This window comes from Stegastes partitus, unplaced genomic scaffold (assembly GCF_000690725.1).
Source record: "Stegastes partitus isolate 25-593 unplaced genomic scaffold, Stegastes_partitus-1.0.2 Scaffold734, whole genome shotgun sequence".
NCBI classification, from domain to species: Eukaryota; Metazoa; Chordata; class Actinopteri; family Pomacentridae; genus Stegastes; species Stegastes partitus.
The window spans coordinates 105,844-122,608 of record NW_007578465.1 but is presented as its reverse complement, the minus strand read 5'-3'; the positions used below and the strand labels follow the sequence as shown (position 1 = coordinate 122,608).

The 16,765-nt window shown below is 41.0% G+C and overlaps 2 protein-coding genes across 2 annotated transcripts in view; both read right to left on the bottom strand.

The window, feature by feature from the left end:
• tiam2b (TIAM Rac1 associated GEF 2b) overlaps positions 1-872 on the bottom strand; it is a 71,872-nt gene extending 71,000 nt beyond the window's left edge. The window contains exon 1 of the mRNA XM_008291314.1: positions 777-872. The gene's annotated coding sequence lies outside the window, so the exon portion shown is untranslated. The remainder of the gene's footprint in view (positions 1-776) is intronic.
• Positions 873-4,298: 3,426 nt separating this feature from the next.
• On the bottom strand, positions 4,299-13,982 carry LOC103364263 (transcription factor E2F6-like). Its single transcript, XM_008291323.1, has 9 exons — positions 13,869-13,982; positions 12,378-12,656; positions 11,069-11,124; positions 10,869-10,915; positions 10,152-10,338; positions 8,401-8,556; positions 7,522-7,636; positions 6,081-6,225; positions 4,299-4,785 (listed from the first exon to the last, which is right to left on the bottom strand). Exons 1-9 carry the CDS (start codon positions 13,980-13,982, stop codon positions 4,748-4,750), a joined length of 1,137 nt encoding a protein of 378 aa, XP_008289545.1. The 3' UTR covers positions 4,299-4,747.
• Between the last annotated feature and the right edge of the window lie 2,783 nt (positions 13,983-16,765).

Sequence of the window (16,765 nt, the reverse complement as noted above, 5' to 3'; positions counted from 1 at the left end):
CATGTGTAGGACAGGGGGAGTTAGCAATCATTTGCCCCGGGGACCACAGGAGGATAAAGTGCTTTTACATAATCGTATCAATGATGACATTCAAATCATCACTTTGAGTGTCTCATAGTCGTCTTGAAGCCACTTTGGAAGTCCCATGTACAGAGATACTGACTGATGCACTTTTCCCTGCCGGCCGCATCGCCCTCACATGTTACAGTCACAGGCTTCAGTCGGAGCAGGAAATGTCTGTTTACATTAGCAGGTTTCTGCAGAGAACAGCAGCTGCATCTGGAAGCTGAAGGAGAACATCTCTCTGCTCATGTTACGTAATCAGGTTCAGCCCGCCAACATACTACAGCTGCTGACCGACACTAACAGAGTAACAAGGCTGTATGTTCTACAGAAAGGTCACCCCAAGAGCCCCAAAGGCAGCGTAATACAGACACTACAGAGGCCCCACTTATCTTCTTTAAGTAACTCTTTAATTTCTACAGAAATGCCGCGCAGGGTGTCATGAATCACAGGAGACTGTGCCACACAAGTGCCATCAAGTCTGATTAAATCACAATAAACTCACTTGTGCTGCTCGAGACACTGCGGGGATATTTCACAAAGACTACCAGAACCCTGCTGAAAAGTAACCCTAAGAGGATCAAAGAGAATCCTGAAACTGCTTAAGACAGTGAAGGCAACATGCTGTCCCTCCATCCGGACAAACACCCTCATTAATTACCTTCAGTACAAACGTCCACAGGAGACAGACAGCCGAGAGAAAACAGACTCACCCACAGTAAATAATTCCTGGGTTTAAAAAAAGAAAAAAACAAAACAACTCTCCTCTTCTCTGAGAAATGATCCGAAAGATGTGTTTTCCTCTGCTGCGCTCACTTGTTCTATTAAATCTGTGAGTGCGAGTCTCGTGTTTCCCGTCCTGACAGCAGGAAGGCGGGGTCCTCCAGCTGGACCAGGACCAGCAGCACGAGGAGGAGGAGGAGGAGGAGGATTTAGAGTCACCAGAACACATCTCTGTGACACAGAGGTGGACAACAAAGTGCATTTAGAAAGTACAACAGTGAGCTATTTGTTCTTTTTTTTACACTATAGTGTACCTCTACTGCACTACATCTGTCACAGGAATAATTTCCTTTTTTCTTTTCTTTTATAAACGGATTCAAAACATGTAATCAGTTTAGAGCAAATTATGGGTTAAGTGCACAAAATCAGCCTTGTGAGTAGAGTCCTGAAGCATTTTAGCAGTTTTTTTAAAAATCTAGTATAGTACCAGTGCTTTAGGATGATCCTTTTTTTCATCCTTTATGTATACAGGGAAAAGCCCCAATTAGATTAGATATTCTCTTTTTCATGGGTGCCCTGGAAGCATGACAATAAGCAGAAAACACTTTTTTCCGCTGTTACTAAAATACAAAATAAATACAAAATAAAATACAAAGAATAGACATTTATACAGACGTAGACTCTCACATACAGAACAAACACTACAGACAATCAAATTAAAACGCTCTACACACACAGAATAAACAATCATAAGTTAGAGAAAGTGTACAAGTTAAAATTAAAGAAACACTCATTCTGCTCCTTGTTGGACACCAGGGCCTTAAACTTGGGTGCATAATATTTAAAAGCTTGTTTCCCAGTTTTAATGAGTGTGTTTTCCAAGACTATGAAACCCTGGACCCTCATTGGATGAGAAATTGATCTATAATTAAAAGGACAAGTCAGATATTCAGGTCATTTTTCTAACAATGCTTTGTAGATGAATAAAATGCAACGCCGTTCTCTTCTAACTGCCAATGACGGCCACTCAACTTGCATCCATTGCATCCAGTGGTTTAAGAGTGGAGGCAGGAGAGCGCTTATAGATTACATCACCATAATCTAAGCCTGATAAAAATGTTGACTGGACAATTAGTTTTCTGCAGTTATGTGTTATACAAGATTTATTTCTATGAAAGCAAGAAAATTTTGCTTTCAGTGATTGAGGGAGTTCATTTCTACGTGTTGTGGTGTATCTGCAGGTCTACGCTGTGCAGAGAGACGTATTGTTTACTGACCACAGATCCGCATCAGTGCTCATCCTGCACAGTGCTGCAGTCGGTCATATTAAAGTTTAGTTTAGTTTTTAAGGTGGAGTTGCCTCCCTGATAACATAACGACAGACTTGGAGAATAAATTCTGAGTCATTCCTGTGACGCTATGAAGCTCACACAGATGTATTATGAGTCCAACAGATTAGTGTAGTACAAAAAAAATGCTTTCATTCACAAGATGTTCCCAGTTTTCACTACAGATGGATTCATGTGGCAGCAGGATTGTACTGCTGATGGCTGTGAAGGTACAGCTAGTTGAACTGTTTCATTAACTCTTTGCAAATGTAATCTGTGTTCACATTTTATCAACTTATTGTATGACTTGGATGTAAAACACAACTAAAGCTGTAGACAGTAAACTGTGTTATCCTCTAAACGGTTACAGAACAGTGTACGCATTAAGTCATTTTGCTTCAATACAATTCACATTACAAGACCAGGAGGCATTAGACTGTATGTCACTAATTACACATAATGTTCTATATGCTGCTTCCTCATTGTCTTAAAAGCCTCCAACGTTAGAGACTATCAGTCCACTGCTGCCCTCTGCCAGCTGCCCCTGTGTATCACTATAAATATTCAATTTGAATGGAGCAAAAAGGAGACAAAACAAAAACAAGATGTGCCAACGTCTGTCTTACGTTTTCACTAAAAATCTTAAATTGCAGCAAAGTGGAAACACGATTAAAGCCTGAACGTCAGAACACTCCTCCCCTGTATTTACCTTTGAGACGTCACAGAAAAGAAAGAATAAATCAAAATGAAATACTTAAAATAAGAAGAATGAAACTGGGGATATTTTCACCTTTTTAACAAGTTTATGATTTGTACTATAAAACACAAACATCAACTTGAACGTCTTGTCTTCAGACAGGATGTTTCACAAAACAGTTATAATAATCACATTTTACTTGACAGAACTGCTTATATTATTTCAATCTTCCTTTTTGTGTTGAAAATAACTTGTATTAAGTTAAATTTTATGCTTTCTTCACGGCGATATTTTTATTTTTTATTTTTTTGCATGTTCAGCACTGCCTCTCTGGTTTACACTAGCCAACACTGCTAATAAAAATGCTAATAACGCGCTCATAAACGCAACATTGTCTCCGTTTCCGTCATAATCAGAAGCAAAAAACAGGAAAACAAAATTATTACTACCACGTCTCATCCATTCTTCATTTTAGTTTTTTGTTTTTTTAGGGGTGGGACTTTAATGCGTTAATTCCAATTAATTAATTACAACAAAAATAACGCATTAGAAAACTTTGATGCTATCCAGGACTGCTAGCAGATTCTGTGCTCGCTGCAACATGCTTTGCATTCAGGTGGTACCGTCAGCTTGATGTGCTTCAGTGGGATGCAATTTCTTCTTTGCACAAGTTGCACAAAACCACGCTCTTGTCAAGGCTTCCATCAGGCAGTTTTTTAAAAATGAAACTTGCCCTCCATCAGTTCAAGCAATGCACTCTCATCAGATTCCTCCATGTTTGTTGTTGTTAGCGTAGCGCTGACGCATCTTGTGCATCACTGTGATCAGTGGACCATGAAATCGGTCACTGACAAACGTTCCATGTTGTCTGGATGCAAACTGCGATTAAATGCATTTTTTTAACGCCATATTTTTGTTGTAATTAATTAATCGTATATTAGGGGTGGGACTTTAACGCGTTATTTATGCGTTAATTAATGTGTTTAACTTGCAACACACTGAAAATGCTGGGGTGAATTTTCAGCTGAGTTTTATCAGTGTTTGTCAGAGAGAATAAATTTATACTTTAAAAAAATCTTTAAATTGTAGCAGTCCTTAGGGTTTTATGGTGCGTCTCAGACTTGCTCCAACATTGAGGTTTGTTGGTCCAGTTTCTTATTTTCAACCTTTCATGTAATTTATTTAGGCAAAGCTGTGGAGCAATGCTGAGAGAAACATTTCAGTGGCATAAAAATATACTAACTGTAAAAACAAACCTGCTTTTATTATTTTATAGTAAGACGGTAGTAACATGACAGACTGGCCAAGCGTTTCATTATCGCTCCTTCTTCAGGAATTCAAAGCTGCAAGTGTCAAGACGCAGGCTGAAAACAACAAATAATAATTCTCTAGTCTTGTCCAAGTTAAAGTTTTATTAGCTCCAGTATCTTTGAGGTATTCGTTAGAAACAAAACATTTATAAATTCACAACACAAAAGAAAATCAAAACTAGCAACACAAAACAACAAATATTCATATTTTCACATCCAGACGGGATGATCATGTGATCGTCTCTGCGCTGTCATTACAAAAATAAACGTCCTGCTCACGCTTCACAGTAGGATCAGCGTTGCCAAGGACTAAAAGTAAAAAATAGTTTTGTGGATGCTATTAAAAATGATCCATAAACACTGTTTTTACACTCAAATCATTTCCACCATTAACTGGTTTGAAGTGACAACTTTGCTGTTTGTCTTGCAGCTGGTTTGATATCAGCAGAGTCTGACTGAAATCTCTTTTCACATCCAGTGTGAGCTCATGTGCACCTAAAGTCAGTAGAAATCTCCATAATGTTCCACTGTGTGCATTAGTTGTTGTCGGTACCTGCAGATGGTCTAACCAGGTTTGGTGACTGAACACTGAGGAACGCTGGCGCCTCCCGGTGGTTGGCTGGTGGTTATGTTGTCTGCACAGCACTCTGTGGACCTGAAGGCTCTGTAGCAACAGCAAAGACACATGAACATAAAGCAAAAATGAAACCAAAGCCACATACATGAAACCTGACACTGTAGCTTAACCCTGATAGTTGGTAGTTAAGTGTGTATAAGTCATGATGGAACTGAGGAGGGGCTGCAAGGTGGCTCGGTGGTTAGCAACGTTGCCTCACAACAAGAAGGTCGCCGGTTTGCGTCTTGGTGAGGACACCCGGGATCTTTCTGTGTGGAGTTTGCATGTTCTCCCTGTTAACCCGATTCTTTAGTTGAAAGCTCAAGAACAAACTTGAGAAATCTTCAGTTCACAGATGTAGAATTTATTTATGTCACAGGTAAAGTGAGGCAGCGCTGTGTTCAGAGAGACGGAGAGTGATCTCACATCCAGCTGAACTGAGTTTTTCCAGGTTCAGGTTATAGATATCTTCTTGGGCTGGGACTGGCCCGGACAGAGATCAGACTTGTACGCTACTGAGTTTAATTGGCCAGTTACTAATGACGTGGGCACGCATTCCTCGACCACGCTCTGTCCACGTCCTTGAAATTTGGTGAGCAACATGTATCTAAAGTAATTATCCTATCTCATAGAACAGGGGAGTTTCTGCTGTCTCCTTGTGTGTGAACCAGTTCTTGCCGGCCATATTATCTTCAAGGACGTATATTGTGCTCAGTAGAAAAATACAAAAAATCATTTGATTCCATCAGTGTAAAACTATTTCAAGATGTCAACAGCAGAGCAGCACGAGCTCCTTACTGTGGATTAAGATTATGTACATTATGTAAAATAACAGTTTCTTACATTTTCTGTCATGTATAGGGAAATACTCCTGTTAAAGTATGATGTACACAATTTTCTCCGTACGAGTCCAACAAAGAAAATGCTTCCAAGTATTGGAATGGATTTGTGACGAAGGACTGACAAGTGTTGCTAAACAGATGAAGGTGAGCTGCCATCGTGCTGGTGCTTCTTTTCTGTATCTTTATTAAACAGTACATTTCTTCGCATTAAAACCGTTAAAAAAAATCAAAGACAGTGATGATTTAAGGCAGAAGGTAACAGATATTCCTGCCGAGCTTCATGAGCTCCTCCAGATAACTCTACCACATGCAGACTGTGGAGGCTCGCTAGAGGCCAGGCCAACAAATTCCTACATTCATCCGTCCATTGCGATAACCACAGCCGGTATGGCTCAAAATGGAACATTAAAAAAAAAAAAAGATATCACCACAAACTCGTGGTTTGTATTTCTACCAGTAATGCAATGGTGGATGAATGATAAAAATCCTTTTTCTGGTTACCTGTGTCCAGTGTGGCCGTCCTGATGCGGCTCTCCTCCAGCGTTAAGAAGCTGCTGCTCTTCTCCACAGGGTCTCCTGAGCCAACCTCACAGGTCATGGCCATGATAGGACCCTTCCTTGCCTTCAGATGGACCTGGATGCTTTCCTACATCAACACACATATTCGAGGTGTGTCAGAAAAGTTTCAGGACTGGCGTCACAAAAGATATATTTCAAATTCAAACTACAAACTACAAGTTTTCCTCTTCCAAGTAATCCCCCTGGAGTCTAACAAACTTCCCCAGCCTTCTCTGCCTTCACGCCGCCATACACTCCTGGAAGGATTCTTCCAGGATCCTCCTCAGCTCCATCGTCACAGCCATCTTGATGTCGTCCACGTCTTCTAAACGGGTCCCCTTGATGACCTCCTTGAGCTTGGGGAAGAGGAAAAAAATCCCACGGAGCCAGGTGGGGTGAGTAGGGAGGTTGCTCCAGCATGGCGATGTTCTTCTGAGCCAGAACTGTGGGATGCTCAGGGCGCTGTGAGCAGGTTGTCATGGTGAAGCAGCCACGACTTGTCCTGCCACAACTCTCGCATCTTCTCTCACACTGAACGAAGCAAAAGCTGCAGGATCTCTCTGTAGACGTGCTGGTTGATGGTCTGCTGGTCAGCTACAAGATGCACCACAGAGCGCCACAGAAAACCATTCCTGCCTGTGGCCATCAGACTGTTCAACTCCTCACTCTGAGTGGAAAGGTTTACCGTGGACTTTGGACTGTTTAATATTGTGCAATTTCCATTCTATGTGCAATAACCCAAATGATAGTACTATTATTATTACCACATTGTATATACACTTACAACAGCAAGAATGTTTATTTTGTGTTAGATTTTATTTTATTTTCATATTAATACTTTTTATTTTATTCTTTATTTTTACTCATACTTCTTTAATACTTTTGATTGGGAGCATCTGCAACTGAAGCAATTTCCCCCAGGGGATCAGTACAGTATGTCTGATTCTGATTAAAATGTTCTTTTATAACTTTGTGGTATCTGTAGATCTAATGGTGTCAAAAATGATAGACTCACTAAATCAGGTCTGTGTACATAAGTATGCTTCACCTGACTGCAGTGAAACTAAGTGAAGTAACGAATTTGATTATATTTGACTATACAGAAATAGTTTTAAAGTCTTTGTCTGACAATGAAAAGGAAAGGCATGAAAACGCAGCACGAATCAGTACAAAGTGTTCAGGTTGAGGTTATGAGGTAATGAGGAGCGAGGCAATCTGTACAAAGGTAAGGAAAACAGAGTGTGAATACTGTCCCTTATTCCACTACATATAAAATCCATTATGTCCTATTGTAAATATTTTCTCTCTATATTATAAAAACACACAAGAGTAAAGATTAACGGAAAATCAAACTGAATTTCTGCCCGTCTGGCTTTCTGTTTACCTCTTTTGGTGCAGGAATCTCCAGTTTAGTTTCCTCTGGAGCGTGGATGACGATCACTGTCTGCTCCTTATAACCTCCGAGTCGGCTGATGTCCTCACGGGTCACGTACGCCGACGTAAAGAAATGTTAAAGAAAACTAAAAAATAAAAATAAAAATTGTACTTTCATAGATTTCATGCAGTTTCTTGTTTCCTGAATTCTGGCTTTGATTATAAATTTGAGTTCAAATCGTGTATTTACAGACAACCTTCTATGCTGTCCACAGTTTTTGAGGCATTCTGTTTCTATTTTGTTAATGAGAAGTTCATCATTTTCTATTTTTAACACAATCTGGTGCAAACAGTTACTTTTTTATAAATTTGTAAATGAGACAAGTAAATTAAATATCACTTAGATTTGGTTCTTTTTTTTTCTGACAAAACCCAATATCACACATAATTCATTTAAAGGACGACTGACAAGTTGAAAGTACAACAATTCTTTTTGTTTTTACAGTTTCTGACTTATAATAAATTTTCAAATTTCAACTTCTTTGCAATTTTTTGAAAATGAAAATATGGGTTTCAAACCACCTGGCAGATTCTGGGGTTCAGAGGGCAGGATATTGAAATAATTAAGACGATTGTCTACAGGCTTTGATATTTTTCACCACAGCAACTTTTGAATACCATAAAAATTGAAGGTAGCATTACCCACCGCACAACCGACGAGGCAGGTGAAGAGCACGTTAAGGGTCTAAGAAAAGCTCGGGTGCCCCCAGGAGGAGCTGGAGTCAAGGGGGCTGAGCTGCTCTGACAAACTGAAGAAAATGAATCTGAAATCCTGTCTAGGAGAAAGGACTCGGGTAACCTCTGATTTCAGACCGGCCTGGAAGGATATGCAGAGTTTTTCTCGTCGTCAGTCATGTCAAAGAGCTGCTGGGCGCAGCTTTTGATGAGGCCGTCTAGCTCCCTCTCTACTTGCTTCAGGTTCTTCAGCTCTCTCCAGAACGTCTGCCTTGTCCGCCACAGAAAGCTGGAGATCGGACTGCATCCTCTGAACACAGAGCAATCAGAGAGTCAGATGGGTTTAGGTTTTTTTTTTTTTTGCAAACACAAAAGAGCAAGTAGCTGTGACAGCTGTGACAGTGACAGAAGCTGTCTAACAACTCATGACATATGCAATCTGCTGTGCTAATCCCTCCCACTAAAATCAGAACAGCTGAACTAACACGTCAGTAAAGTGGTCAGTGGAGTTCATCTCAGTTGCATATTTCACTTTATTTGATTATGATAGGGGCAAGGTGCCTCGGTGGTTAGCACTGTTGCCTCGCAGCTAGAAGGTCGCCGGTTTGTGTCCCGGTGAGGACATTCGGGATCTTTCTGCGTGGAGTTTGCATGTTCTCCCTGTGCAGCGTGGGTTCTCTCCGGGTTCTCCAGCTTCCACCCACAAGGTCCAAAAACATGCTGAGGTTAATTGGTGATTCTAAATTGTCCGTAGGTGTGAATGTGAGTGTGCTTGGTTGTCTGTCTCTAAGTGTAGCCCTGTGATAGACTGGTGACCTGTCCAGGGTGTCTCCTGCCTTCACCCTGAGTCAGCTGGGACAGACTCCAGCCCCCCATGACCCTAGTGAGGATTAAGCAGTGTGTAGATGATGGATGGATGGATGGATAATTATGATACCATTTTAACTCAATTTGCATTTGGTTAAGGCATTCTACTTCTTTTTAAGCTTTATTTTTACCATTAAATCAAAATGAACACATAAAATTACACACATGGTTTCAAGCAGTAATTTGTAAGCTCATAAAATGTTTAATAGCTTCACAGTAAAATTAGGCAGGTGCTATACAGGGTTTTCCAAACATTATCAGACTTTGGCACAGTGGCTGACTGGTGTGTGTAGCATCTAAGCTGAATGAAAGGCAACACTGTGCTGACAGTTCTACATCTCTCTGGAGAGGAAGGATGCATAGCAGTGACCTAAATATAAACTACAGCGAAACAGAATGAAAAGTGTAGCAATGAGGCAGGAAGTCAAATTAATGCTGTTTCGTGTTTCAGTTATATTTACATATATATGTGCAGCTACTGTATTTGCTCAGTAGAGAGAGCTAAAACATAATAAAATAATGAGGAGCGAGGCAAACTGTACAAAGGTAAGGTAAACTGAGTGTGAATATTGTCCCTTATTCCACTACATATATAATCCATTATGTCCTATTGTAAAAACATGTATCAGGATACAGCCTCATAGAAAATTCACTCTCTGGATTTGACATATTTCTTAGATGTGATCACTATCCACGCTACTTTTGCTGACAGCTGCTTGTCTGACCGAGACTGTTCCTACATTAAGCGAGTGTGTTTGAGGCAGAATAGTTATAAAAAAGTAACATTCTACACACAAGAAAGTTGGTGAAATCCACAAATTGTGTTAAATCCACACCACTTCAGATCAAATCTGGCTGCACAAACGTGACTGGTTCTACATCGAGGTCCAGTGTCTAAAATACAGGTGGATGACTTATCTGAGCAACATACCTGTCAATATATGGCAACAGAGACTAACACAGAACCGAACCACAAAACTACACACAAAAACGTCAACAGTCAAGAACACCACAACACCCCCTCGTTGCTCTACTCACATCCACTTGATCCTATTGGCCGACTCCTTCTGGATGAGGCTGATGCCGTCCAGGATGTTGGTGATGTTGTAGACTTGCTGTAAAGGGGTGTGCAGGCTCGTGGCCAAATGCTGGAGGTCCAAAGAGCCGTCGGGAGACGCCTGCAGCAGCTCCATGAAATGACGAGTCAGCAAATCCAGAGGCATGTCTGAACACAGCATGGCACTGATAGTTAGAGATAACATCCATCCATCCGTTCATTATCTATACACCGCTTAATCCTCACTAGGGTGGCGGGGGGGCTGGAGTCTATCCCAGTTGACTCAGGGTGAAGGCAGGGGACACCCTGGACAGGTCACCAGTCTATCACAGGGCTACACTTAGAGACAGACAACCAAGCACACTCACATTCACACCTACAGACAATTTAGAATCACCAATTAACCTCAACATGTTTTTGGACTGTGGGAGAACCCGGCGAGAACCCACACTGCACGGGGACAACATGCAAACTCCACACAGAAAGATCCTGGGTGTCCTCACTGGGGCGCGAACCCTTCTAGCTGCGAGGCAACGATGCTAACCACTGCATCACCTTGCAGCCCCCTTTATATACAGTCTGAGCATTTATTCTGAGTATTTGTGAAGATTCTTAGTCATCCAAGTCATGGTTATTCTGAGTATTTATGACTCAGATTCACCTCATGTCTCCCTTAACTTCATGAAAGCAGCACTCACTTGGTCTGCTGTCCGTACTGGACTCTTCCCTCAGTCGCCAGGCAGCACTGGAGAAAGAAAAGACAACAGAAGACATTAGATTGTCCCCCGAAAAACACCAGGAAAAATACTAAACAATTTAAATAGAACTGAACTATATCTAACCAAGTGAGAGAGGTCAAACATAAAATATGAAAACCAGAAGTAGAGGCATGTGTTACCTGGTCTTACTGGTCTTCTCAGCTTCTGGAGGATTCTCTAAACTTCCACTTGGATCCTAGAAATTACAGAGAAATCAGAGCAAGTGAAACTAAGTGTGATTTTGCTTTTTAACACACACTTACAAACACAGACATGAAATCTCTTCATTATGCTGATCACAGGTGATTTTGCTGAATTGCATCAAATTGAAACACTTGGGTTTTAGTTGTAACTTTACAGTCACAGTATATAAACAGTGTTCAGAATCAGATCTGGCAGCACTTTGACAAAAATCTTTATAATGCTGTCACATTACCAAACAAATGTAATAAGTAAATAAGCATAAAGATATGGACTCTTTTTTTATATCCAGCTTTGTTCAGCTATTTACTATTGTTTTGAACAGCTACAGTAAAAGGTGCGGTGATGCCACATCATCTAAACGTGAGGCACAACTTCCAACATTTCTCCTGGAAGTTGCGCTCAGTTACTCAATTTAAATGTTACAGAGAGCAGTCCAAACTCTGTTTACTTTCCCACCTTTTCATAGCTGAGCATTTACCGAGTGAAGCAGGTCTGTGCCTTCCACTAATCTACTAATCTAATTACTTTTTCCCACCAAAACTCCAAATATGCCACAATATTTAGTTTACCTTATTATCTCTGTAATCACACACCGTGGGCATAGTTTCAGTATAATGAATAACTGATTGTTAAAATACCTGGTGATTACTTTTCTGATGCTCGACTTAGTTTCAGTTTATATTTTTTGTGTGAATCACGGTGGTACGTAAATGCGTCATCCATCCACGTCTGCAGACAAACACTCTAACCAAACCTCCTTCAGCTGTCAGGAAGTCAACGTCATGTTTTCTAGCGCGCACAAGTAGAATGTGTCTGCACACTCATCTCCATCTACAGGTTGTACAGATGTGTGTGCAAGTTCACTCTTTTGAGTTTGAGCCTGCAGCTGTCCACAGAAACCAAGAACTCGCTCTAATGATTTGAGTCACATGGCAATATATTTCGGATCAAGACAGTCCAATGCACAAATAAACATCAAGATACCAAACTCACACACAAAAGTTACAGCTAGTTGAACAGGTAACAGCTTGTTTAGCCTTTGTTCAGTCTCTCCTGCTTTCTGATGCTCAGTTTGTGTTTGTAGTGTGCATTGTGTTAAAATGTGTAGGACTTCAGTACAGGCAGATATTTTACTTGAAATGAGTGTGACCTGGATCAGGACAAAAAACTTGACTGGGTCCTTTACTTTTTATGGTGTATTTAGGAATAGTAAACATTTAGCATATATAACATCAGTCTCCTGACCTGCTGCGGTAGATTTGGTGGAGCCGGAGTATCCTCTCCACCTTCATCTTCATCACCATCACCATCACAGCCTCCGGTGGACCACTGTTCATCTTCCTCAGTCGAGTCCGCTCCCCAGGAACTGATCAGCGAACCGTCCAGGTGAGGAGGCATGAGGGGAATAGCATCACTGGCAACCCCGTGTTTGGAGATGTCCTCTGGCAGGAAGTGGTCTTCACAGATTAAATACTCTTCTGCAGAGTCCGCCTTGTCCGTCTCCCTCAGCGCTGCCAGCCATACCTGAACAGTGACCAGTGTTAGTGTTTGTCAGGTGGATTAGCTCATCTGTGCTGTTGCAGTCCTCACCTCCTCAGACCTGAGGAGGAAGTGAAGCTGCACCGCAGTCAGTCAGCAGAAAACATACATGTCTGAAGCGATGACTTGATGGTGCACATTGATTATATTGATTCTGAATTGCCCATAGGTGTGAATGTGAGTGTGCTCGGTTGTCTGTCTCTAAGTGGAGCCCTGTGATAGACTGGTGACCTGTCCAGGGTGTCCCCTGCCTTCACCCTGAGTCAGCTGGAATAAACTCCAGCCCCCCACGACCCTAGTGAGGATTAAGCAGTGTATAGATAATGGATGGATGGATGGATGGATGGATGGGGATTGAATATATTGGCTTTTGTTTGCGTTCAAACGAGGTGAAGCTGCACAGACTCCGATGAACAAGTCCAAAAGCTTTCCTAATATTGGTGACAAAAAAAAAAAAACACTTAAACAAATTAATGCATATGGTAAATATTTGATTTAAGCAATTTCTTAAGTTGCTTTTCTTTTCTTTTTTTTTTTACTCCTCTATGACAGTAAATTGAATATCTTTGGGTTGTGGACAAAACAAGACATTTAAAGATGTCATCCTGTACTTTGGGAAACACTGATGGACATTTTTTGATATGAAATAGACCAACCGATTAATCGAGAATGTAATCGATTAACTGATAATAATAATTAGTTGCAGCCCCAACCAAGCCTGCAGTTACCCCAAAGTCCCAGAAGACCCCCTCATGTATGGACACACTGGGTCACAGAGCAACCTGCTGGCGTTTCTGAGAGAACAACCACATATTAGATAAAAACGGTCTTTTATATTATACTTTGTATTATTAATAATATTTTTTCTGAAAACGTTTGTAGGAAAACCTGTCGGCAAAATGATAAAAATGAGTTTATCTTGTTACCTGTTCTGTTACTGAATCGATACTAAGGAGGATGGGAACAAACTTGGGAGACGCGTTCACACAAAAAAAAGTATTTCTAAGCATTCAGGCGGAAAAACATCCCGGCAGAACAACGCTAAGCGCTTTAACCCACCTTCTGAATACTTCGGGTTAAAAATATTAGCATAGTTAGCTCTGTTACACGGAGCATGCTGACACTAGAGAGGGGAAACGACGCCTCCACACGCCCTATTACGATATCTCAGCTCCGGCTACTCTCACCGGTTCGTACCTTCACCCGGTCCGGGTCTTTGGGGAAACTGAAGAACCTCTTCGGTGGTCGGTTGAAGCATCCTCGGTTATAGTTCACCACGCGGTTCGGACAGCTTGAGACGACGCACTTCATCTTGTTAATCGTCCCTCCTCCAAACAGCGTGAAGCAACCGGGAATAACCGAGCACAACCGAATACAACCGGGTCCCAGTTTGTCAGCCCAACTTCAGCAAACACTCCCACCGCGTGCCGTTTGTTTGTGTCACGTGGAGACAGAAGTGCGGGAGACCCGGATGTACAACAGGAAGCGCGTGAACAGCGCATGTGTGCTGTAGTGAAGCCTTTGGTTTTATTTGATTAAAAGTAACCACAATTTAAAAAAAAAAAAGAAGAAGAAGAAAAAAAAAAGCGATTTTTTCAACAAAATTTGATAATAAACTTAAGCATCTATGAGGGTACTTTAAGAAATTTCTTGGCCTCACGGAAAACAAGGGGCATAACTTCCATTTTGGGGCATAACAGTATGCCATAAAGCCTTATATCACTGTCCACGAAAATTTTAAATATTTGAAGCAATTAAAGAAAAAAAAAGAAGAGAAAAGCTTTGAGCTGGCTGCAGTTGCTTCAAGACAATGTGTCAGTCCGTACACCACCAGGCAGCACAGGCAGCCAAATGTGGCTCCAAACTGTTGCCCCATGCATCTTACTCATTCGATCGTCTGTTTCCCAAAGTGATTTGCATGGTCACCATTTTCAGAGGATTATCTGGAGGCTCAAGATGTGACCGTCTCCCATGAAGGAATAGCAAGACTTGAACAGTGGTGGACCAAGTGCATTGAAATTAGAGGAAACTATTTTGAAAAATAATGTAAGAACAGTGTTTCATTGTCAGTTTTCTTTTCTCAAAATGTAAATAAAAAAAACTCATTTTCAATCACATTCTCGATCTTGTTCTGACATATGTCATAGATGCGGAACATTTAGTTTCCCCTAGACCTTTGTTTGCCTGACCATATTTTAAGAACTTTACAATAACAGACTACAACTTCATAACTTGACAAGAACAAATGTTAAAATGCAGTAATCAATTTTAAGAAAATTATTGATGATCATTGATTCATAATGACCTCATGACTTTTTTCATAAGTAAAATTGTATCAGAGTATGTCATAACCTGGAAAATTCACACAAAATGAGGTTATTGTATTTTGCCTTGAACATCTTGGAAAATTATCTAACCATATACTTACTCTGAATGAAGCTCGTATCAATTAAAGATTCTTAGCTGATGTTATCACATGCAACAGAAATGATGAGAGGATGTTTTGGTGATGTGACCACAATCCTTTAATCTGTATCTTGACAGCAGCTTCCTGTCACATTAATGTTAATTATAAAATTTCCAAGAAACACAAGTCAGATAACTCAGCTAGAGCACACAGAATGCAAACCTCATTTCTAATGAACAAAAAGTTTATTTAACATGACTGACTGACTTGACTTGACCTGACTTGACTTGACCTGACTTGTGTTTTTATATAGCTTGGAAAATTCTAGAAAGTGATGACTTTAGAAGCTTATAACAGGCTGACTGAAGCAGCATGATACTCAAGCAGTTAGCACTGTCACCTCACAGTTGGAAGGTCCTTGGTTAGAATCTTGGCTTGGCCTATTTCTGTGTGCATGTTCTCCCCATGCAGCATGGGTTCTCTCTGGGTTCTCCAGTTTCCTCCCACAGTCCAAAGACATGCTGAGGCTAATCGGTGATTCTAAATTGTCCGTAGGTGTGAATGTGAGTGTGCTTGGTTGTCTGTCTCTAAGTGTAGCCCTGTGATAGACTGGTGACCTGTCCAGGGTGTCCCCTGCCTTCACCCTGAGTCAGCTGGGATAGACTCCAGCCCCCCTGTGACCCTACACAGGATAAAGCTGTGTATAGGTAATGGATGGATGATAGGCTAACTGGCATAATTTCAGTCAATTGCATCCATGGACGCACCTTTAGGTTTACCCTTGATCTCAGTGCCTCATTGTCTGAGACAAAAGAAATCTGTAAAAGAAAGAAACCCCCCCCCCAAATGAGCTAAGAAATAAAAAACCATACTGAACTGCACTCTAACTGTTAAAAGGAATGTTTGAAGACAAATCTTAAACGTAAATAGGGTATCTGCCTACCAAACACAATATAGGAGCTGGTTCCACAGCAAAGGAGCCTGATAGTTGATAAAGACACAAAACCCCAGAGAGACACACAAAACCACCACATTGGGATGCAAAGCCACCACAAAGAGACTTTAAATCATCATAAAGAGACACAATCCACCTACGGAGAGACTTGAAACCACCATGGAGAGACACAAACTCATCACAACGACATAAAACCACCACAATTAAACGCAACACCACCACAAAGAGACTTTAAATCATCATAAAGAGACACAAACCACCACATAGAAAAACAAAAACACTACGTAGACTTGAAAATACCACAGAGACACACAAAACCACCATAAAGTGACTTTAAACCACCACAGAGACACAAAATCAATGCAGAGAGACACAAAACCACCGCAAGAAGAAAAACCCACCACAGACAAAAACACATAGAGACTCTAAACCGCCACATCAGATTAACTGGTTGGCCAAGATACATCCCTGGTGATGCAGACTGTAAGGCGAGTTTTGGGAAAGTGACTTCAGTTTTGATTGATGTCCTTGTCTGCAATGGGGGGATCCTCTTCCTTACTGCGTTACATGTTTTTCCTGCATGAGCCCTGATGTGTTTGGTGGTTTTCTTCACACTCGCTGATGGTTATCTCAGATAGTTAGCTCTGTGTATGTGGCATCAATATTCACTGTGTGACATTTATATATGTAACAACCATATCTTTACAGTTTTTTCTCAATTGTTTACACACA

Coding starts and splice junctions, on each gene's coding strand:
- LOC103364263 (XM_008291323.1), bottom strand. CDS start 13,982: ATGAAGTGCGTCGTCTCAAGCTGTCCGAACCGCGTGGTGAACTATAAC. Junction 7,637..8,400: donor GACGACGAGAAAAACTCTGC/ATATCCTTCCAG, acceptor ACATTTCTTTAC/GTCGGCGTACGTGACCCGTG. Junction 4,786..6,080: donor GACGGCCACACTGGACACAG/GTAACCAGAAAA, acceptor CTGTTGCTACAG/AGCCTTCAGGTCCACAGAGT.